Source organism: Vanessa atalanta, chromosome 23 (genome assembly GCF_905147765.1).
Source record: "Vanessa atalanta chromosome 23, ilVanAtal1.2, whole genome shotgun sequence".
In the NCBI taxonomy this organism is placed as follows: domain Eukaryota; kingdom Metazoa; phylum Arthropoda; class Insecta; order Lepidoptera; family Nymphalidae; genus Vanessa; species Vanessa atalanta.
Genome location: NC_061893.1, coordinates 4,641,434 through 4,666,089, shown reverse-complemented (window position 1 = coordinate 4,666,089; position 24,656 = coordinate 4,641,434). Strand labels below are relative to the sequence as shown.

General features: G+C 31.4%; 2 protein-coding genes across 2 annotated transcripts; both read left to right on the top strand.

Annotated features, from left to right (window-relative positions):
- Window positions 1–4,294: 4,294 nt before the first annotated feature.
- On the top strand, window positions 4,295–7,757 carry LOC125073057 (BTB/POZ domain-containing protein KCTD9). Its single transcript, XM_047683741.1, has 6 exons — window positions 4,295–4,996; window positions 5,414–5,613; window positions 6,313–6,448; window positions 6,877–6,951; window positions 7,039–7,157; window positions 7,539–7,757. The coding sequence occupies exons 1-6, from the start codon at window positions 4,429–4,431 to the stop codon at window positions 7,653–7,655; spliced, it is 1,215 nt and encodes a 404-aa protein (XP_047539697.1). The 5' UTR covers window positions 4,295–4,428; the 3' UTR covers window positions 7,656–7,757.
- Window positions 7,758–8,589: 832 nt separating this feature from the next.
- On the top strand, window positions 8,590–23,955 carry LOC125073090 (methenyltetrahydrofolate synthase domain-containing protein). Its single transcript, XM_047683783.1, has 13 exons — window positions 8,590–8,788; window positions 12,807–13,026; window positions 19,253–19,413; window positions 19,698–19,784; window positions 19,967–20,055; window positions 20,345–20,419; window positions 20,620–20,735; window positions 20,891–21,008; window positions 21,288–21,458; window positions 21,715–21,804; window positions 21,894–21,944; window positions 22,047–22,250; window positions 22,327–23,955. Exons 1-13 carry the CDS (start codon window positions 8,749–8,751, stop codon window positions 22,333–22,335), a joined length of 1,431 nt encoding a protein of 476 aa, XP_047539739.1. The 5' UTR covers window positions 8,590–8,748; the 3' UTR covers window positions 22,336–23,955.
- The last annotated feature ends 701 nt before the right edge of the window (window positions 23,956–24,656 follow it).

Below are 24,656 nucleotides of genomic sequence, written 5' to 3'. Positions count from 1 at the left end.
TCAATCAATCAGCTAACCATAATCTCAACAAAACAAATATTTTGTGATTATTACTTCCACCCGTTCAAAAATTACACAATTACTAACACATGCACCAATGATTACATAATATAGAGGCACAACCTGCACAAAAAATCGCATATGGTCAATATATGTTATATTACCATCATATATTGTATCATATATTGACATATATGATTGTTAGTTGTATGAGCGTTTCCCCTTAAGTCGGTTGTTAATAATTCCACGAGTGAAGTATGTGGTACAAAAATAGATTTTACACAATAGCACTGCCGCAAAGCGATTCTGTAAGAATTCACTTAGCATCTCCCTCATGAAATGCTAACAACTGATATACGGTTATTTGATATTATTATTATAATATTTTTTTTCATGCTATAGGTGACAATCGAGCCGGAATGCTTGCAGGTGCAGTGCCGACCTTTAAGAAATATGTACGCTCTTTTCTTGAAGGTTCCTAGGTCGTATCCTGATCCAAATGTTTTCACAGTGTGGTTGTGCGAAGCAGAAAATGCCTTAAAAATCATGCTGTTACAGATTTTCGGATTTCGGAAAATCAGCACCCGGGATTAATCCAAACAAATCCCCGAAATTTCTGAAAAAGTGGTTAAAGATGCAGAGTGATCCAACATCTCTACGCTAAGCCAAAGGATTAAACAGGTCTGAAGGGCTTGGGATTGTCGATAATTTGAGCCGTTCTGCGTTGAATATTCGTTCTGGTCAAATGTAAGAAGCTAGTACTGGATAGCATCCACCCAGAAGTGAAAGAAGTACTCCATTTGAGACCGAATTCGCACCTTGTATAGTGTTAGGCGATCGGCCGACGTGCATTACCGTCTTGCCTTGCTGAGCGCAACAAGCTTTTTTGATGCCAATACGATATTTATATTTTTAATTATTGTAATCAATGTCGCATATCACAATTTGAAATTTTACGCTCGTTTTCTACAGTGAGTTTCGAGTTTCCTCTTACATAATAGCTGTACAGATTCCTGTCATTATCTTACCGTAGCTGTTAATTATTAGAAGTAACTTCAGATGAACTAATTTTATGTACTAATAATCATTACAGTATAAAATAAAGATTTAATGTTAAGCCCCAATTATTTTACACTCAGATTCCAGAGCTTTAGATATTTATAGACGAAATTTTAAATTTGGATTAATTCGTGAATATTCATGACGATTAAAAGATTCAGTGCAATTCATTAGCATCATTTAGTTATTAAGCTTCAAACCCGTCGGACCTAAAGATCTCGTGATGCGTATTTCTATCTTATGTTATATAATATTAAACATAATATTGTTAAATAGTAATTATGTTGTAGTAACTTTACTGTATAAGCTGGCAGCTGTACCAAGGTTGTACAAGACGATTAATATTTTTTTATGTAAAAAAATACAATTTGTATGATACAAATCTATCTATCCATCCATATTATGATATACATACTATTAATAAATAAGAATAAACTTGTAACCCTTACCTTCCGTTATCATACGGCACAGAGAACTTTTTAGGGCAATGGTATACGCATACATATGTATAAGATACAGAATAATATAATCAATTTACCATTTAATAATTTTAATGAGTTTATTAAGACTAAATTAATTAATAGTTCTTATTATTCATTAAAAGAATACCTACTTTTAAGAAAAAAAAAAAAACGCTTGGATTTATGCTCGGGTTCCATCACATGACTGATTGAAAACTAATTGTGAATAACAGCACTACAAATCTGTTTATTTGAAAAGTTTCTTAGCGTTTCTTCTCGCTAGAGGCTACTTTCCGAAACGGTGATAGTGTTTAAATATTCACGATTCAAAAACGCTTCAATGTGAAGTTTACTTGAATAAAATACATTTGATTTGTTGTTTAGTACTGCTGAAAGTGATTTATATTTTAATATCAATTTTCGTTTAACCTTTAGTTTGTTTCTGCCTTAATTAATACATACTACAAGAAGACCATTTAAATTATGTCAGCGACGTAAACTAACGTTTACAGAAACATCAGAGGAGACAGATTTTATGACGGCCATCTGTAATTTATCGATCTAAATGCAGATTAACATCTTTACGATGCAATAATACGTCTACTCCAATTTCTTACAGCCAAAGGTGATAATTCCGATATAAACACAATCTCTAAACTGAACGAATAAGACAGGACTAAAATGAAGCTATCTCTTTCACGTAAGTGGGTTTCCCAAAGGATAGCAAGTATATTAATGTTAGCAAAATCTTTTATTCTAGAAATTACGCAGGTCAAATCGGCAGCAATAATTGAACAGACAAAAAAAGTATACATGTAAAAGTATACACAAAAAAGGAATACGGAAATCTAAGGTTTATTAATCTTTATTAATTCTTTGATTGGAATAGACTATATAGTGTTTAGCGGTATAATATACGTTTTTTATGGCTTTAAACTGTAGACGTGACGTAAGAAACGCGCTAAGTGCAATCATTTTCACTTTTGACATTTTAATGTCAAATGATCATAAAAATGATCACTTTGTGCTTATCAATATTTCAAAAATCTTCCTATCGTATTTTAAAGTGTATATTTATCTTGACACATTTAGGTGGACTCAAATGGGTTAACGACATTTATTACCCACCCTGACAAACATAATTTTGTCTGTCAACATTTAACTTGTGTCTTTCACCAGTAATGTTATGTAGGGCTACTGCCTATTTCGGAACTTCGATTGCAATGAATTTCAATCGCTGTTTTAATTCACTGCCGGCTCTGCCCATATATATTGGTACTTAAAGAAACTTTAATCATTACTCTATTATCAATGCGCCACCAAACTTGGACACTAAAGTATTGTTATTTCACTTATGCCTCTAGCTACACTCACTCACATCCTTCAAACCGGAACACGACAATACTAAGTATTGCGGTTTAACAGATAAATATATTATCAGTGGAAGAGAGGTACCTACCCATCTGGGTAAATGGATATCTATAAAATAATATAAAGGGCTATCTAGGTTTGCCCAAAGTCTTTATATTATTTTGTAGATGATTAATAAGCTATATAAGGCATCAATTTATATTACTACTGCACAAGTAGGTACTAGATTTTGTTTTATTTTTTAATTACTAATTTACTAAAATACTTGCTTTTGACGATATGACTAAAGTATGATGTTTATTTAAATTAATATTTAGGTGCATTAAATTGTAAGAAAATAAGCTTTACTAAAATAGATAAAAAAATTGGCGAATCTTACAATGCTTTCCAGTGATGTGAAAAATGTTTAATATTTATTTTGAAATAACAAGGAAAACTCAACATTCCAACCCTTATTAAATAATTTAACTATGAAGTTGACAAAAACTTTAAAATCATTTACACAATGTCTGCTTGTTACGTTAGAAATTGTTATGTAGTTACATTTATATTATAATTATAAATTTAATAAACTCATATTTTGTTATTGTATCCGATTTCATAAAAGTGTAATCGATTTCAGAACGTCATTCGTATGGCTTTAAAAAATAATACAAGAGGTTTTTCCGCGCAAAATGATTATTAAAAAAACAAAAGAGACTCGCGCATGAAATGAGAAGAGGAGATTTTGTGAATTGGATATTTAACTTTAGGACTATAATATTTATGAAATAAAACAAATAATAAATAAATATTCTGTGTACTGTAAACATACTGGTGTATTTATTAGTTATTAGTACTGTAAGTCCTAAATGTCAACACCATAATTATATGGCCTACTATATTTCATCCCATACTACTTAGAATAGTAAAATGTAATTTTTTTCAATAGCCTACTTACTCTTAATTATATTTTTATCTTCAAAATCGAAGAAATAACGTACTCTTGAAGGGTATTTAAAAAATAGTAGCCTTTGTCGAAGCAGTTCTAGCTTGCTTTGTATCAAATGTTATCAAAATTAATTGATTAGTTGGTTTAGCCATGAAAACATAACAGATAGACAGACTGAGTTACTTCACATTCCTATTATTGCGTAGTATAGTAGAAGATAGATTGAATAACGTGCTCCTTATTTCCACTTGTACAATACTTCCCAATGCGGATTGAATTTACTAAATTAGAAAAAATCAGAAGAAACCTAAAGAAAATAATAAAAACAAATAAACAATAAGTTAGGAAATGTTTTATTTGCAAAACACATTTAAGATTTTAACCTAATATTACGTCATTATTTTGTTGTTGTAAGTCAAGTCGTTGGTAGTTGGTACACTGAGTCACTGAATGTAGACTGACAATAATTTGACATTGACGTTTTCCTTCTAACTCAGTGTACCTTTATATTCAATGATTGTTTAGGTATCGATAAATGTATATGTTATTGTAAATTTGAATAAACAATATAAAACACCTTGATTCTAAGAAAGTTTGTAAATAATTATGAAACGTGCATACGTCTATAAAAATAAATCCGAAGAAGATGGAAAACTTATGGCCGTGGAAGACACGATTAAAGACTTCAAAAAAGAAATATCTTCACAGTTCCATGTACCGGAGCAAAACCTCAAGCTATACACCGCGAATGGTTGTGAAATTAATGACGTGAGGGTTATAAGAGACAATGAGAAAGTGTATTTATCTTCGGAGTGTGATAAAACGTTAACAGACTGTGATAAAATTAATCAATCTATCGAGAAAATGTCAGTATCAGATGATAAAGACAGAGAAGTTTCAGACTGGATTAAACTGAATGTTGGTGGAAAACACTTCGTAACTTCTCGTGCTACACTTTTGGCAAAGGAACCACTGTCAATGCTAGCTCGAATGTTCGCAGACAATAATAACATGTACTTAATGAATCCGAGCGCCACTGATGAGACTGGAGCATTCCTTATTGATAGAAGTCCAGAATATTTTGAACCTATATTAAACTATTTAAGGCATGGAGAAGTCATATTAAATAGAAATGTCAATCCTAAGGGTGTATTAGAAGAAGCTGTATTTTATGGTATAGAAAATATTAAATTATTTTTACTTATAATAGTTTGAATGCTTATGACGTATTAATCAACTTAAATTATCTTTTTGCTGGAATAAAATAGTAAAAATCTGAGAACATTATCCATTTAATTTTTGTTAATAATAAATGCTTAACTATTTCAGTACTTATGAGGTGATTTAGGTCCTCTATGTTAGATACCCATTAGAATAATATCTATCTTAAATGATATTTTGTGCAGTATGCTGCAGCTATGCACGGGCTGTACACTAATAGTGAGCCTGATCTTTGCTTGATCACTAAACAGTGATAAATACAAACATAACTGAAGCACCCTTAAATGAAATCATATATAAATCATTAGTATAAAGCTAATAAAAGATTTTAATTTATATAAACAATAATGTTGATGTAACAAAATTTCAGGTCTAGACTCTATGATACCACAATTAAACAACTTGATTGAAGAATCTATGTGTCAGTCCGGCAACAACCAATCTCTCACAAGAATGGATGTAATCCGACTTGTAATTATGACACCGACTACATCAGAGCTCAGGTTTCAAGGTGTCAATTTAGCTGGTGCAGATCTAAATAGATTAGACTTGAGACATATCAATTTTAAGGTATTCATATTTATCTCTTCATAATTATTAAACTTTTAATATACATATTTGAATAGAATAATTAATTTGATATAAAGAAAAATAAAAAATATTTTCCATAGTACTTTTTACTGTGTAGAATGATGGTAAGAATGCTAGCAGCATATCTCCGTTGAATTGCAATTCTGATCCTTTGAGCAAAAATTAACCAGCTCTTCTGCCACCAGTGGAGGCAATAAGATGAATAATGTTATACTTTTAATGAAGATTTCTTCGACTATTATCTAAGGAAATAAAAAAAAATTATTCAATAAACTCTTATAATCAATTCTAAGGATATGATTTGTAAATCTAAATATATGTTACACACAAACACACACACACGCACACGTTTTTAGTAATGTATAAGAATGTTATGGACTACCTGCCACAAGTACTAGTAGCAATACTAGTTACTAGGATAGTCCCAGTTTCTGATTATAGCTGTAACTTGTTAATAATGAAATAAATATTTTTATTTTTTTTTTTATCTTTTTACATATATAAAAAAAAAATATCTAATCATTGCAGTTCTTATTTTAATCACAAAATTCAAATCTTGTATTGGTGCCCATGCCTGCGCCAATTTCTAGAATTACTACTCCTGATCCTGATAACTGCTATTTAATATCATTCTAATATCTTTGAGTAAGACCTTAATGAGTAATCATTTCGTTACAGTATGCCTGCCTTTCAAGATGTAATTTAAGTGGGGCAAACCTATCCCACTGCTGTTTAGAAAGAGCAGATTTATCACATGCAAATCTCGAGGGGGCTCAATTGCTAGGTGTAAAAGCACTGTGTGCCAATATGGAAGGTAAATTTAGTTTTGTTAAGTAACAAAATTCATAAAAAAAATATAATAATAATATTATGGCATATCTCAGATTATAAATAACCTGCATGCATAACAAAATAGTCCAACGACAAAATTATTACTATGAAATCAAAATACGAAATCATAAGTGAATGCAAATATCCGATAGTGTTTGTTGATACATCAAAAGTGATGTTACTTTAATTATGAATTACTGATGTATCAACAAATTGTAAATTACTACACACGCTACTGTGAATTTTTATACAATATGTTCTGAGCTCTCCTTCATCATCAGCCTTTTGTTTTTTTTTTGTAATCTGAACGACATACCATATAAAAACTATGTTAATTACGATTTAATGAGGAATCATTTAAAATATAATAGTTTTTAAATGTAACAAATTAATAAATGCATATATTTTCAGGTGCTATTTTAAAAGGTTGTAACATGGAAGATCCAGTAGGATCAAGAGCAGTGATGGAAGGAGTTAATTTAAAAGGTTTCCATATTTATAAATATTTTTAAATTATTATTAAAATATAAACTATTTAAGATCCATAATGTTTACTTATTTTTCTTTATCAAGGTGCAAATTTAGATGGGAGCAATATGGCGGGTGTTAATTTGCGTGTGGCAACATTAAAAAATGCCAATCTTCAAAACTGTGATCTCAGAGCCGCAGTATTAGCTGGTGCAGACTTAGAGGTAAATTAGTATACATAAATAATAGCTTATTTGCAGCTTTTTCTGAAACATATCATTAATAATTTTTTGTACACTATTCTTTATGACTAGCGCGCCATCTATTGTATATTAATCGTTTTATTGCATAAACTTTATGCTACTTAAACTGTACACAGTTTTCAAGTCAATCAGACAAACAGTAAGTGAATACATAGAATGTATACGAAAACAAGCGTTGTTAAGATATTTCGTAATATTACGCATCAGCTATGACCTTCAATCTGTTTGATAAAAAGGCTTTATTCCAGCACGTTGGTCTAACGTGGATGTCCATTTACGGTCTTTATGTAAAATAAACACGAAGAAAATGAATAAAATGTCTAAAAAAAGTTTTTTTTTCAGTGTTGTGACCTTTCGGGTAGTGATCTACATGAAGCAAATTTACGAGGAGCAAATTTAAAAGACGCGGCTTTTGAACTTATGTTGACTCCTTTACACATGTCTCAAACTATTCGATAAATTATTTACTATGTTATTCTTTATATAAATTAATTGAGATTTACTTGTTTTGTTATCTACTTAAGTTATAAAGTATTATTAATTAAAATGTATTAATTTTTATTAATGCGTTTTTTATTTATTTATATTTAAAAATTAAAAACATTGTTTTTGGTTCATATAAACTGGGATTTGCAAATAGTTAACCCTTTATTTATATATATTATAGTGCTATCGTGAATAAATATAGTACAATCAATTGAAAATGTTGTTTTAACTTTGATTTGTTCACCTGCAATGCATGAAAAAGTTAGTTTCTTGTTCTTTTACTCACACATAGCTTGCGTGTTTATTTACACAATTTTGTAAGATAAAACAATATCAGTGGATCTTGGCCTTCGCCCCATATTACCTTTGATGATTTCGTTATAGTAAGTATAACGTTGAATTTTGTTTTAACAAGGACTTTTATTGCACATACCAGGCCTAATTCTTTTTTCACATTACAATCATTAAAATTGAATGAATCTCGTCTAAATTCTCGAGATTTATCTTGCTAACTGTACTTTCGGTCTATTTATGTACGAGCCACCAATTCCATTCCGTTACTTAATGTCGGTATATTCAGCTTTGATAAAATAGATACTGAATTTTGTATTCCAACTAAAATTACTTCTTAAATAAATAGTTACTAGAATATTGTAGAAAAAATACTCTTATTTTATGCCTTTTATCAAAAGCAAATTAGTAGTACTACTTTCAATTGACTCAATACTTTCTATAAGAAAATAAAATCATACAAGATAATTTAAATTATATATTTAAAACGTAATAACAATAAAAATATGTATACATCAATTTCTTTTTAAAAATCTTTGCATTGTAAATTGTACGATAAGCGTGTAAAGGAACGGTGTTAACGTACTATTATAATGTTTGCATCATTGCGTTATGCGTTACGAAGTTGGTTGCATTTGTTTTTTATTCGCGTTCTATTTTTGTGTGTGACGGTCCTGTCGGGTTAAAAGGATATTATTTTGCAAAAAAAATTGATGATATTCGTGTAGATCGACAGTCATCTGAAAATTTCCTCCCGATTGCGAAACTAACTAAAATGCAGAACGGAGAAGAAACACCGGCAGCCGCAGAAACAGGTAAGTTTATTATTTGTTGTCGTAAATAATACAACAACAGTTGGAATCAGTTTTATTTATCCATTAGGTACATGTAAAGAAGATTATTAAATTGCTACAATATATGAAAAAAACACGTAGATTTCTACTTCACGCATGTATTTGTTAATACCCACATATATTTTTTTTGTTGAAATCGCGTGCAATATGCAGATCAAAATTGTTGTAGTTTAATAATACGCTGTATAATTGTAATTTCACTTGCGTTTGTTTCGTGCTTTGATTTACCACTATTTGGGTGGTTTCTTCGCTTGTAATTATTGGTACTGTTTGTAGCTTAATTGGAGTGTGAAATATGACTCACATTCCTGTGTGCTGCCCACCTATTGTAAAAATGTTTCTGATTTATTAACCTGTTAATTTATGTTCGACTAACTTGTATTTCTTTCGCTTAATTGTATAGACAAAAAATATGATCTATGAGACTAATTAAACAAATATTCGAAACTACCTCCCGTTGATAATATATATTTAATTGGTTGGCTTGTATGATCTGATAGATAAAATCATTAAAATGGTATCACAAGATATTGTTTCGGTTAAATTTAAAATAAAATGTATACCATATAAATATAAATATATAAAATGCTTAAAATTGATGTTTGAATATGTTATTTATATGAAGGTAGTTAAAAAAATATAGTAATATCATCTTATTAATTATTTAAAAGATGATTGAAGAACTGTATTACAGAAACATTTCAAACATTCATTTATTGATTTATTGTTTTATAAAAAAAAGATATCTTCATCAATAAATGAGGCGTTATTAGAAATAATAATAACAATGTTGATCAAGTTTTGGCTACAGTAGCTAATCTCAAAGATGATCTGTGACAGAGGTATTATAGTACACAAAAAATATGTTTCTTTTTCTTTTTCTTACTGTAATAATGATGGGTTGGATGAGGCTCTCCATGGCATATGCTTACTTATAAATGCAACTGTAATCATTGTCAAATTCCTAGTGGCTGCTAGTAAGAACTTCTTGGTAGCAACCTTGACCCCGTACTCCGTAACAATGCATTTGGATTTGAATCTCAGAATCTACAGCTTTTTATAAAGCTTTTTCTCCAAAACTAACAAGGGAGTATGATTAGACACCGCATGCACCAAATTACTTAGTAAAAATAAAAATTAAAAAAAAATTGGGGATTAGGCTTGGAGTTTACTCCACCACACAACTTTGAGTTGGATATCATATTGATCTTGAAAGATAATAATATTCAATTATCAAATTTAATTAATAAAAAAAGCAAACTCTGATATCTGATAAATATATATATGTCAAATGATCCCTATCTTTTTATTTTTAGAAACATGATTCAAAGAAAAATTTTCACTGATTATTGTAAATTATCTTTTTAAATTACAAGTACGCTATTATTAGTGTCATGTATGTGGAGTATATTTACATTCTTATTTTGAAATATAAACATTGGGAAATAAGTAATTACTAATTTAACTTAACATCGTGGAACATTATGCGTTGTTCATACATATTCAATCTTTGTTATTGTAATTCAAGAATTATATTGGTTGTATTAGTGTATTTAATGTTTGTGTATTTGGCATTATTTGTATATTTTCTTTAAAAAATTGTTTGGTGTACTGTAAACTATGCTGGAGTGGTCTTTTCTGGACTCTTAATAGTTATGTTATCTGGATAAACTTGCCAAAATATGATCTTTATTTAAAAATGATACTACTATAGATAGAACAAATAAAAGATATAAAATGCAGAAGCATTATATATCTTGCGTATTTTTCTTTCAATTTAATATTAGAAATTATATTAAACATCTTGTATAAGGTGTTCTATATATCTTAAAGGTATTTAAGTATTCTTATTTGATAAGACCTTAGTATCATTGTAAGGCTGGTCTGGGTCGAGGAAGACAACCGTATCACTTGTCAGTAAAAGTTTTTCACATGTTTGTTTGTTTTAAATACTTTTCAGAAGTATTAGGACATCTTCTCTCTGATTTAAAAATAATATTTTTCCAAATTATATATCATAGGTCTAGAAAATTCTATGAATAGTGAATCTTAATAATTATATAATATTTTTTTAATGGAACAAACAAATAAGTTAGTATAATTATAATAAAGTAATGAAACGAATTCATGATACATTAATTTGCTTTAAAGAGATCAATATTTAAGTCTACCCTCAAAAAACTATTGTTAATAATAATTATTAACAAAAAATGTACGTACACGGAATGTAAATAGTGAGAATACCAGTTTTATACAATACAATTATGTATACAAGTGTAAAGTTACACCGTGATGTGTATGACCTTGGGTGAAGTGCGCGAAGTTGAAACAATCGACCCACATATGTTAACTTTAAAAAAATATATTTCGATGTTTTCTTTACCTATATAAAAGATAATTAATATTCACTGAAAGTAACCGCCTGTAAATATACCGCTGCTGGGAATCGTCCTTGACTCATAAGAAAGTTCGGTGACGAACTACCAAGAGGTGAGGGCTCAATTGTTAGAACGCGTACATCTTAACCGATGATTGTGGCTTCAAACCCAAGCAAGCACCACTGAAATTTCATGTGCTTAATTTGTATATATAAATAATCTCGAAAACATCGTAAGGAAACCTGCGTGTGCCTAATTTCAACGAAATTCTGCCACATGTGAATCCACCAACACGCATTGGAGCTGCGTGGTGGAATATGCTCCTAACCTTCTCCTCAAAGGGAGAGTAGGCCTTAGCCCAGCAGCGGGAAATTTACAGGCTATATATGTGACTTATGCAGGTGAAAAGTCAGTGTTATTGCCCGGTCTTGATCGTATTCAAGTTGACGTTTTATCTCTATCGTCTCTTAAAAAATAAAAAAAGTATATGTATAATTTTATGAATTATTAATAATCATTTTAATAATTGCGCAATCATTACTTTAAAATTGTATCATTCAGTCACAATTATTATCTTAATAGGAAGTTACATATTCTGGACATCCACTTTATTCGCTATCACTTTATCGCTACGAAAATGCTTCATTCCAAATTACTATTACTAACTCAAATAAATAACCTAACAGAAACTACGAGGCACTTATCGTTTTAATAAATACTGTACCTTACTAAAAATTATTATCATTACTAAATTTCTTTATAAATTAAATTTGTATGCCGGTATTTTATTGTATATGAAAATAAAATTTAAACAGTTCATTAGTTAAGTCTAACCAATGCGGTTTTGAAATCTTATTTAACTAAATTTTTTCAACTATATATGTATTGCCAATTACATATATATGAGGCATAATATTTTATATATGTTAAAAGGGCATGGAATCGATTTTCATATAAGATATTGTATTGTTTAATTGTAAATAATTAGTATACGTACTCTGTGATTTCAAAACGGATTTGCGTTTGAGTTTATTAAGAGTCTTAGCGATAATATAATTCACATACGTTTTTGCACTTGTAACGAATTAATTAAAGGACGATTTAGAATTACTTGCCAGTATTGATTGATTTATTCATAGGTAGCAAATTTTTTTTTTTAGAATTCCTATGTTATGTCAATTGCCTTGATTTTTCAATATTAAATATGTATTATCTATTTTAGTACTCGTTTATATTTCAATAACAATTTAGTAGCTAGATCCTACGACTGCGCAGCCCGAGTTTCAGAGTACAATTCCTGGGTCTTACAAGTACTCGAATTTTTTTGTAAAGAAATTCTCAGTAGCAGCACTGAATTTGGACGATGGCTGTGTTAACATTCTCGTGCGTTGTAAATGAGTAAAACTAATGATCCTGCTCCTGAAATGTTTCCGGTAGTTTCGGAGTTCTCGTACCATTGGTTTATATAATGAGAGTAAGTGAATAGTGAGCACTATAATGCCTCCTGCGCAGTTGTAGACTCATTGAGAACGGCCACCGTGACCGTTATCGGTCTGGAGGACATCATCATTATTATCTGTCCATTATATTCCTATTTACAGCGCCGACGCTGCCGGAGGAGATCACAAAGCAGTCGTTCCGGCTCAAGATATGGCGTCACTTGGAGACCAACGGCCTGGCGATGTTCCCTCGGCCCGTGTACAACCGTATACCCAATTTCAAAGGCGCCGCCGAGGCAGCTGCGAAGCTTGCCGAGTTGGACGTTTTCAAAAACGCGAACATTATCAAGGTCAACCCTGATAAACCCCAGGAGCCTGTCAGGTTAGTTTCACTGTTTTTTATAGAAGGACGCATGTGTTTATATATATGTATGTGTGAATGACTCATTTTAAGTACAAGTGACGAATTTCATCCCACGCACAATTGCATAATGATTACAGAAAGGCGAATGCCGTCGTTAAAAGGAAGTTGACTGTGTTTGAATATCAAAATATCACACAATCCAATATATTTTGTTTACTTAAAGATTTTAATAACTTTTCCGTTTTATAAAGTTTTCCGTATATACCGTAATAAGGAAACTATAGAAAAAACTAATATCCCTCCTTCCGTCAGATACACATTTTCATGACATAATATACCTACATATATTAATTGGAATTTATGAAAGTTTGTTAAATTTTAAATGTCATTTAATAGAAAATTTACTTCTCATCGAATTATTATTCGATTCGATTTTTAATTCGATGATGATTATTGAAAATTAGAGAAATAAATTGTGGATATGCATGTTTCTGACATTTTCTTAACTTTTATTGGTATTCGTTTAATGAAAACATCAAAAAAAAAAAAAACAAACATAGCGTTTGACTAAAGCAGAAAAGATATTGTCTTTCCATAAAATCATATATATACTTTTTATAGATAGATAATTAGTATAAAACAAAGTCGCCTCCCGCCGTCTGTATGCAGTTTTCACCAATAAACATAACAATTCTAGAGGAACTCTTATATATAAAATACATGCATTGCAATTTTACCAGCCAGAAAATTTTTATGTTGATGTTTGTTCTTCAATATAAAAGTTGCGTATTGTTCCAGTGTAGCCATACTTAAATAAAAAAGTAATATTTCTATAAATAAAAAAAATATCCAAGAAGTATATTCATCAATTACTATAAAATAGTTACTCTGTTAAATAGCTTATTGTGTCTCCAATATCAGAGAATTATTAAAATTAAGTGTTATGTGAGTTGTATTAATAGTTTTGTGAGAATTTTTCGTTAATGTGGTTAGTCAGCTGTGCTTCTTATGTGTGTCACGATAAAAAGTACGATGACCCTGGATTTAGACGGATTATTTCTGTCTCGATGGTGTGTATCGTTTAGCGTCGATCTATTTACTATGATGAAAATAGCTTCATTTAAAATAAATACATTTGAAATAAAAACACATAGGTACAAGTATTTTATGATAATTCAGTTACCCCTTTTATTTGAGTCTACGAAGAATTTAACTTTTATACTTTGTGATTGCATTTTATGAATGCTTCTGCTTGCGGATTCCCTCGACCATTAATGCATTGCTTTTGCCATTATTGGAACGAAGACTCTTTCAAACACCTGCGGGACGAATAGACGTGGATCTATTGTACTCTGCCAGAAACAAACCGATAAAACAGTTGTCAAATTTAACAAGCATATCGTAATCAGACGTATGGAGACAATATAAACTGCTTGTAAAGTTACATAGACGTCGAAAAAGAGATACTTTAAGAGGGGGAAGATTGAAACTTGTTGAGTCACAATGATCTAGTCGTTGAAAACATGTGTGATTTTAACCCTTAGTCTAGTTAAGACTGGCGTGTTTCTGTCTATTTTGGTCCATGTCTATTAGTCTACAGATTTTTTTTATGACGCGAATAATTTGAAGCGAGACAGTGAACAAACAAATCTATTTTTATATAGAAAATATAGTCCATTTTTTTTTTTTAATTTGAAAATGTTTAATAAGAAATGAATGCCTTAGAAAATAATTATCCCGCCAGTCAAATGTCGGCAACATTTGAGTCTTGGTCGAAGCTAGAGTTTAAAGCGACGTTCGACACTCAATTTAGTATGAAGTAGGTATCTATATATAATTAGGTAAAAACAAAACAGCTTTATGTATAAATAGATAAAGACGAAACAGTCCAGTAACTTTCCTCTTCTGTTGACAACAACCGATTTTCTTTTTTTATTTTGCTAGCTATTGCTTAGTATTTTTTACACTATTGAATATAAATTTTGATATCGATGAGACGGGCAAATGGGCTACCTTACGGTAAATGGTAACTTACTCAACCAATGCGCCACCAACCCTGGGTCATCTCAGTAAGATTGCTGCTTGGCGGTGGAATATTTGATGAGTGGGTTGTCAAACTACCCAGGCGGCTTGCACAAAGCCCTACCACCAAGTAAAGTGAATATAAGAGCAGAAAAAAAAGATATCAGCATCTAAGTCAAATATGCTTTTCTCAAATATTTCTGTATATATCTCTGTGTATACGTACCTTATTAAAATCGACCATGATTATAATTTTGAAAAAATTAATACTTTAATTATTATATAGGTATTTGTTAATTACTTAACTAAAATTTAAAAACGCTTTGATTTCTCTTATCAATAATAGAAGTATAAATAATTAAACACCGTTATATCCAGTCAATGTAACGGTTTGCGATAGTTATAATGACGGTTACGCAAAACCCAACCAATATCTTGGGTAATTTATTTTATATCCTGCCTTTTACAACTGGCTAACTTATATAACGCGAATTGTACAGTGTACATGCTATATGAATTTATTACACGATGTATACGTTAAATATAATATATTCATATGAATTAAAACTTGAACTGAATTTGAACAGTATTAGAAAAGGAAGAAAGATAAATAGATCAAATTAAACCAAAATATACTTTATTCAAGTAGACTTTTACAAGCACTTTTGAATCGTTATTTAACAAACTGTATTAAGTAAAGCTACCACCGGTTCGAAATGTAGATTATACCGAGAAGAACCGGCAGGAAACCCAGTATTTACCCTTTTTCCACATCTAAAAATATAGTCATGTTAGTTAAATACAATTATATATGTATGTAATATATCCTGCCTGGAAGTCAACAAGCATTAACTCGAACAGTTTTTTATCATCTATATAATATTGTATCGAATAATATGCCTTCTTTGTCATTGTATTTTTTTCAAATGATTTGTATTTATACAACGGCAAAGTTAAAAATGTCTGCGGAATTTTATTATAGAGACGGATATATATAGGTTAGATGGATTAGAAGATGGTCTTTGTTGCTCATACTTATAACTTTTTCATTGTGATATAGCAACAAACATAGTATATGGATACTGCAATTGCTATGAGTACTTGCATGGGTGCCTAAAATTAAAAAATATACTTATAAATGTCTATAAAAGATAATATAATATGAGAACTGTATACTAGAACATATAAATATATAGAACGCTAATATGGTTTTTTTTTTATTACTTAATGATTGACTTGGAAACATCCGGGAGGAAAAGTCTAGAAAAATCTGTTTACATAAAACTCATTATGCAACTGTTCTGTGTATAAGTTTCTCCTTTACTTCCTTTATTTAAATACAATAAAATTCACCTTCGTTCAACAATTTAACGGCACATTTGTTTTAAAGAGTTTAATTCGAAACATACTATAATTAGAAGTATATGAAGTCGAAAATATATTTAAATATATAATGAAGTAAATAAGAGATTTTGTTGAAGGTGCATGTATTATGACCTAGTAATCAAATAGATAACCCGGAGACCTCGTGTTCACATTATTTAATATAACACCAAACATTAGATAACAAATGTTTGCTTTGACACAATGCTTTCGACCTCGAGGCTGCAGGAAGACAATGTAAGGACGAATAGTCTCAACTTGTCATAGAGGCATTGAAATCTAATATGATGTTTTGGTAGGATACATATTCAGTTCTAGACATCCCTTTGACCTGCTCGACTTGTATTTATGTATTTGTAACTGTTTTATTAATACAATATTCACTCAATTAAATTTACAGGATATTTACTTTTTGTTTCGCACCGGTTAGGAGGGGGGGGGGTATTAGTTTTAGGTAGCAAAAATAGTCTCCTTGGGGATCAAGCTTGCCGTATACTACATTTAATCAAAATCTGTTCAGTGATTTAGTCGTGAAAGCGTATCAGACGGAGTTAGTTTCGCATTTATAATATTTTAGATTAAACACTTCTAATTGTTTGTATTGCCGATCGAATTGTGTGCATGTCTATCCGATTTTGGCGATGGACTCTACTTTAGAATTTTTGAAGATATCGATGAACATACACAACGTTCGTTGATCTTCAATGATTGTATTAAAAAATGTATATAAATCAAATAATTGAGTATTGGTAGAAAACATCCTCTCCGTATATATTGATTTTTATTTTTATATTTACTTTTTGTAAATAAAAAAAAAACATGAATAGATAATTATGAAGAAAAGTTTATTCGCTTATTGATGTAAGGTTAGTGTCATTTAAGTAATTATTTTCTATTCTTACGTCGATAAATCGATGAAATATATTTACTTAACCGGGTGGAATGATCTTTAATTTGTATGACTATTGTTTAAAAGATAATTCACCTATCCAAACAATATCGCTAAGTCGGTTTACGAAATGTCGTCTAAAATGTAAAATGGCAAGGTCTTCTAAAATCTATAATTAATGCGACTTTCTCGCTCGGCCTTTTAAACTTATTTAGCGTTCTCTAACACCCACCCTTGAATGCAATCATACTTGCTTATATCGTTTTATATTTACATATCTACATAATATATCTTTAGGTCTCTACGATGATCGGACGAATCGGATATTAATGTTACACATGTATGTTAAAACTATCAATACGATTGGTATGAAACTTATAGGCTCTATACTACAATTGTACGTTATATATTATGTAATAAATAGCAGAGGATATTGTATTCGGTATAAATAATTAAACTATGTTGTAGGTATATAAAAACTGTGTTAATGATTTTTAAATGTTCAGAAGTGTATAGAATATTCGGCGACATCAGAAATGTCTTTTAAATATGTATGTGCTTCGTTGCTGTAGTGCGTAAAAGGCTTATTACGAGGTCCTGGGAACAGACTACTGATACAACACAAAACACACATATTTAAAGTCTCATCGTTGCATTTGTTCAGTATTCAATTAGCCAAAAAAACTGTTGATATAATATTAAATATTTATAGATGTTGTAAAATTATTTGAAGAAATATAAATAAATATATATTTATAGTTTCTTATCTTCACTCAGAAGTGGCTCCTTGTTTAATTGATATTAGTTGTTCAAATACACGAAGAACACCTCAGTCATTGTTGAAACACTTTAAATAAAATATATAGAATTAGAACATAAATTAAAAGAGTAATGTAAATGTACCATTAAACACTAGAGAAGAAGCAGGGTAAGATTATCCATTAGACAGTAGGCAACTGCCTAGGCAGACCAAAAACTGGAATAAAAAGTTTTGAAAAATAAAATGTTAATGAAATTGCTGGAGCCAAATATTTCTCTTATATATTATTTTAAATAGGGTAATATGGCATATCTTCGTAATATGGTAAACCACATCGGAATTATAAATGAAATTGCGCTCTAGTAGAATAAATGTAATTCAGGTAACTAGAAAAGAGTTTAGTGGACCCGAGACGTGAAATTCGACATGAATGCCCTGACTAGAAGGCTTGTTTCACCAAAATGTTCCATTATGTTTTGGTAATATATAAATTCCAAAGAATTTCATATAACACATGTAGGTTTCCTTACGACGTTTTCCCTCACTAGCAAGATATCATTTGTAACACAAATTAAGCACATGTTTACTCAGTGGTTCGATTAAGATTCACGTGTTCTAACAACTGGGCCATCTCGGCTAGAGAGTAATTAATTACACTTCACAGATTTAAAACTAATCAGTATTACTTTGTAATGACGAATAGGTATGAAAAACTGACACGTGTTATGTTTTCTGTCCTACGTTAGTTGGTTGAGAGAGATAAGTGTGTTTGAATTGATTTTGCGCCATCACTGAAATTAGTGGATAAATATTGTCTAATTCGTATTTTGTTTTACTTTGATTAACATCTCATATCTTAATAACCTCTCAAGATATGACTAATTTATATTAATTAATTTTAAATAAATAATCTAGTACTTAAACCACTGTGTATCTACTGGTTCAATACAATACTTCAGGGATTTTTTACACGTAATATTTTCAAGGTTCTTCAATGTGTATATGAACGTATCTTTGTTTCACCTTAAATACTCTAGCAGATTTGGATGTATGGTATTGTTAGAATCATTTAATCATCCCGATTGACCCTGGCTAAAAATTCATTAAGGATTGAGATTTAAGTTTTTGCATTTTTTTAAGGTAAAAATATGTTATTGGATATTTGTAACAAGTTGTATTTTATGTTTCAGGGTTATTTGCTTAGAAAAACACAAGACCTTGTATGTCCCGGTGCCGCGTTTGCAAAATGGTTTCCTCAACCGCTTGGTGTTGCCCGAAGGAGAGACCAGGCCGGCGGCGATCAGAAAGGCAGTGTCTCGGAACGGCATGGAGACCTTTGGACAGCCATTGAGTAAGTTGACTTAATAGTAATAAAATAGTTATGTTTTTCATATTTTGTTTGGTTTGATAATGGACCTATACTATTTATTTCATGTTTCGTCCATTGTGTACTGTCTCCCTCTAAAGGATTATATTTTGCATAAAAATAAATTGTTGACGAGTACTTTAGACAAGCATTGTTGTTCAAACTGTCAGAAAATCATAATTTTTTGTATCATGAAAACCGTATGTTCAGTTAGAATTTATAGAATATCGAATAAGGAATCGTTAAATTTATGTGAACTGCGTTTACAGGTATCGAAGATTCCGTCTCTTTAGATCTCGTAGTGATGGGGTCGGTCGCTGTATCGAAGGAGGGTTATCGTATCGGTAAAGGCAAAGGTAAGAAATATTTTTTTTTTTTTGTATGAGATTAAAATATATACGAAGATATACTAGACATACCTACTCCTTTTAGTATTACTTAACATTCCTTTTTTCAATTTATAAGAGATTAGACATTTTTAAGACGGATTTTATGTTTACAGAGATTTGAGATAATTTTTCAATCATTTGTTTGACAGGTTATGGCGACTTGGAGTTTGGTCTCATGATGCACATGAAAGCAATCAAGCCGAACACCCTGGTCGCGACAACCGTACACGATTGTCAGGTAGTCTAATTAGACAATTCTTTCTTTTCTTTTGACTTTTATTTAAATTTTAGAATATAATATAAAAATAATATATATTAAATAATATATTACTAAGCGTTTTTATATTTTAACATATATCAATGAAGAATTCGTTTTGATAAATCAAAAAATCAAAATCAAAATATACTTTATTCAAGTAGGCTTTTACAAGCACTTTTGAATCGTCATTTAACAAACTATATTAAGTGAAACTACCTCCGGTCTTAATCTTAATGAGTGTTATAAATATTCGCTAAATTAATTTTAGGTATTCGATACTCTACCAGCTGAACTGTTCGGGCCTCACGATGTCCCCATAGATCTTATCATCACACCAACTCAGGTAAAAATTAGTAACCAATATGTTACACGCACAAGTACTTAAACCTAGACCTACATACATATTACATATATACGTAATATATGTAAGTATGAAAATACAGCGATCTTAACACAATTACAAGTTTGTATTTGTTTTATTTCATATATGGGTATAGATATTTTTTGGCCAAAGGAATTGACCGTCGTAATGTAAATTTTCAGGTGATCGAAACTCAGCGCATGAGCCAGAGGCCAGTAGGCATCCTGTGGCATCTCCTATCGAACCGCCGCATACAACTCATGCCCGTGCTCGGACAGCTGAGGGACATCGAAATGCTGTGAGTACTGCTAGATTTTTTACATAAAACAAAAGACAAACGCACGTCGGAGGCTACAGAGAGTGATTACCTCAAGATAAATATAGCATCACCGACCCCATAAAAATTGGTAACCGAAGCCGCAGTATCGATCTAACGGAAGTGTTGCGTTTCAGCGCGGGTCGCGCGTGCACGCTGAAGGAGGAGGACACGGACGTGGAGGAGCGCGCGGGCGCCGCGCGGAGGCGCACGCGCCGCCGCACGCGCTCGCACAAGAGCCACAGCGAGGGAGAGGTGCGGACCCCCACCCCATTTCTGTTCATCATAAAATATTATAGTATTGGCATGTAGTCTTAAGTTTGATCTCTTCCCGACGGCTCCATAGGAGAAGGAAAGCCCATATTTAATTTAGAACGTTAGTCAATTATGTTGTGTGATTCTCTGTAATAACAGTTTTATGCCAAGGCTTAAGTAAATGTTGCTAACCTATAATACTCACGTTTAGTTGTCATGAATCGCACCGGAAATCTATTGTCCCGTCGTTGTTATATTTTATTTTAACTCGATTCCCAGGGCAATACTACAGAGGGTGAAGAAGGAAAATTATTCAAACCCCGTCGTTCCCAACGTCGTCGTAACAGCAACAAGTCCGTCAGCAAAGACGGAAAGGAAGGAAAGGAGGGTAAAGAGGACAAACCGAGGCGTCCGAGACGTCCGAAGCCTGTGATCGACTTCTCCGTCAAGGTACGACCCAACTTAATTACAAATTTATATTTCTTAATATCTCGAAATGGTTCTCCTGTAATTCATTTGTTCAACAAACTTTAAACATCTGTAATGATTGATATGTTGAATGAATGACATCCTCAAAAGGGTAAAGTAATAGCGCTTTGAATTGATCTATACGTGCAAAATGCAAATACGTACTAATAAATGAGTCAAATTGTTTTATCACAGTTTAATTTTATAATTTCTTATCATACATATTATTATTTTTCAGATATCGAATATCAGTCCCAACACTCGGGTGCGCGATTTGAAGCAGGCGTTGTCCGAACGCGGCGTTAAACCACAGGTCATGATCTGGAAGGTAAATTATTTTCTTTTGACAATTTTATCTTTTCATTTTAATAATGTTAATAAAAAAAAAACAGTACTAAAAATAGTTTTTTTTTACAGGGCTTCCGTGGTTTCTGCTATTTACATTTCTTCAAGCCAGGACCACAAAAGGTATTCGAGACCACTCGTACGATATCTGTTCGTAAATAATATTAAAATAAGAAATGAGACTGGCCGCGTTTCCGGTGGTATGACACTCGTCGCCGTCCACAGGGCGAGGGCGACAGCGTCCCGGCGGCGAACATGGAGAGCGTGCTGGCGGCCCTCGCGCAGATGTCCGTCGGCGGGTCCGGCGGCGCGCCCGACGAGCCGCGCGACGACAAGCCGCGCCTGCTGTGCGTGGAGCCCGCGCCGCCGCGCCACGCGCCCGCGCCGCCCGCCGCGCCCGCCGCGCCCGCCGCGCCCCCCGCGCCCGAGGTGAGCCGCGGCGCCGCCGCATCTGCGGGAGATGCTCTTTGTATAAGGTTTCATGACGTAACGAATACATTTTCAGGTACATTAACTCCTGCGAGCCGAAGCGATCGACCCGGAGTCCCAGCATTATAATGATTTCTAAACACGCATACGAACGTTGCTCGCTTTATTTGCACATCGGACGGGGCTCCTGTCGCATTCCGATACTGATTGTTTTAGCTTTAAGGGTGATTTTTGTTTGTGTCGTGCCGCTTTGCGACGTTTGTGTAGCTATAAGCGAAGTCGGATGAATGGGTATGTAATGTAGGACCATTTCTAACCAAGTTATGAAGAAACGGTGCTTTTTATGGAAAAAATAATATATATTAAAAATTTATGTATAAATATTGAGTATCTCAAGATTTTTCGAGCATCTACTAAAATATATAGTTATATAAATAAACAATTAATCAGAGTGCTTCACTGTGACATGGTTTTAAATTACATACATATTTCCGTTAGGTTTTCTTGAAGTTTCTATTGATTTTAATTGTTATTAAAGATGATTTTTTATTGTTGTATCGAAATCCTTCATCAAACCTCAACGTTCATACGCTTCGATGTTTTTTGTTTTTCTCATTCGCGTGGCACGACACATTGGTTAGAGAGAGTGAGCTATATTTACAAAGAATACGAAAATATATCTTTATGAATGTTTTAGTTGTTTCTCTAGTCTTAATGTTAGATAATATATAAATATGTTTACGACTCTTCGTTTTCAATGCAAATACTTTAAGCATTCTTCCATAATTGTAAAAGATGCTATATTTTAGTATAGAGTAGATTCATTGAAGATTTTATTAAAAAAAATATTAAGGTGCTTTCGTAAACGGGACTCCGAACGAATTTTATTAAATTAGTTTAAAAAGGATTTGATTAGTTTTAAGAATATTTATTTTGAAAGTTTTCAAACGTTCGGACTCCCGTTTTAGTCTTGTATATTTGTGCCAACTTGTAAACGCGATATTTTTAATAGAGTTTAAAGTATATATATTTCTCTTACATTTTAGTGATGTGAATTGATGTAACTTACATATCGATGTGAAAGGTTGGTATAAATATTTTTTAACTAAACTTTACTTTTTTCAGTATTAGGTAACGAGTTATTTATGACTCAGAGTTAATATATACGTCATAATAATATATTTAAATTATTTACGCGAAAATGAACTTCGCAAGTCCTATGGTCTCTTAGATTGAAAAAAAAAATACATATTTTGTATAGGAATTTGGGATTTGTATTGATGTATTTTTCGAAAATTTTCGTTCAATCTGACAGAGTAGTTTGTAGCTTCGTATACGAAAAACAAAATGCATTTTTCTTATTTAGAAGTAGACTGTCAATTTGGTGTTTTCCTTTGTTTTCATCGTAGAATATTTTAAATGCAAATACACATATTTACATATCTCAGCTGATTTATTAAAAACGTTTTCTATTCAAATATTTAAAAATATGTTATGTCTTTTAAAAGGCGCTTTGAAAACGCGACAAAACGCACACATTGCTTTATTAAGTTTTCAAATTATGTCGTCACTAAGCATAATATCTATGGCTTACTTGTTAACACTGCTGTGTAACTTTTTTTTTTTGTAATTCTATAACGTTGAGTAGCGGGCATGATTTTTTTTTGTTTTGTATTTTTTTTTTTAATAAATTTATTTAACACTTTGTTTTTTTTTTTCGTTGACCTTTTCGAAGTTATAGAGATGTTAATTAATCTTGATATTTGAAACTGAATGTTGTGATGTAAAACAGATAGTTGAAAGTCAAATTATATTCTATTTTTCTAGAGAATCGGTGTTTTATTGATATGTCTAAAGTATATAGTGTTTATAAATCTATTATATTGTATAAAGTGTATGCTTTGTTTGGGCAAAGTTATATAAATTATAAGGTGTCTTAAAGTATGTTAGATTGTATTTGAAATTGTGTCAACTGTAATTCCTATCTGAATGTGTCGATCTTGTATTATTTTTAGATATATATATTAAAAAAAAAAACTAAAATCTATAAAAAATGAAGGAGAAAAAAAAGGAAATTTTAAAATATAGTATCGAAACAAAAAAATAATATCCGTAAACAGTCTATAATTACGCCCAGTCCTATTTACCTTAACCTTTTTGAAAATAAGGATCGAATTAACGGCAAGTGATTTTAGGTACTTGTCTTGTGTCAAAAATGTATTTTAATATTTAGAAAAAGCTATAGAAAGTACTTAAAAAATATATAAGGAAATGAAACTACGAATATCCTTCGATGAGAGATGCCATTGCCTTATAAATTTTTCGCCTCTGAAGTTTATGTGAGCCAATGCTTAGGCATAACATCCTATGGTTGTCGGTGCATTGACATTACAGCACCGTCTATGG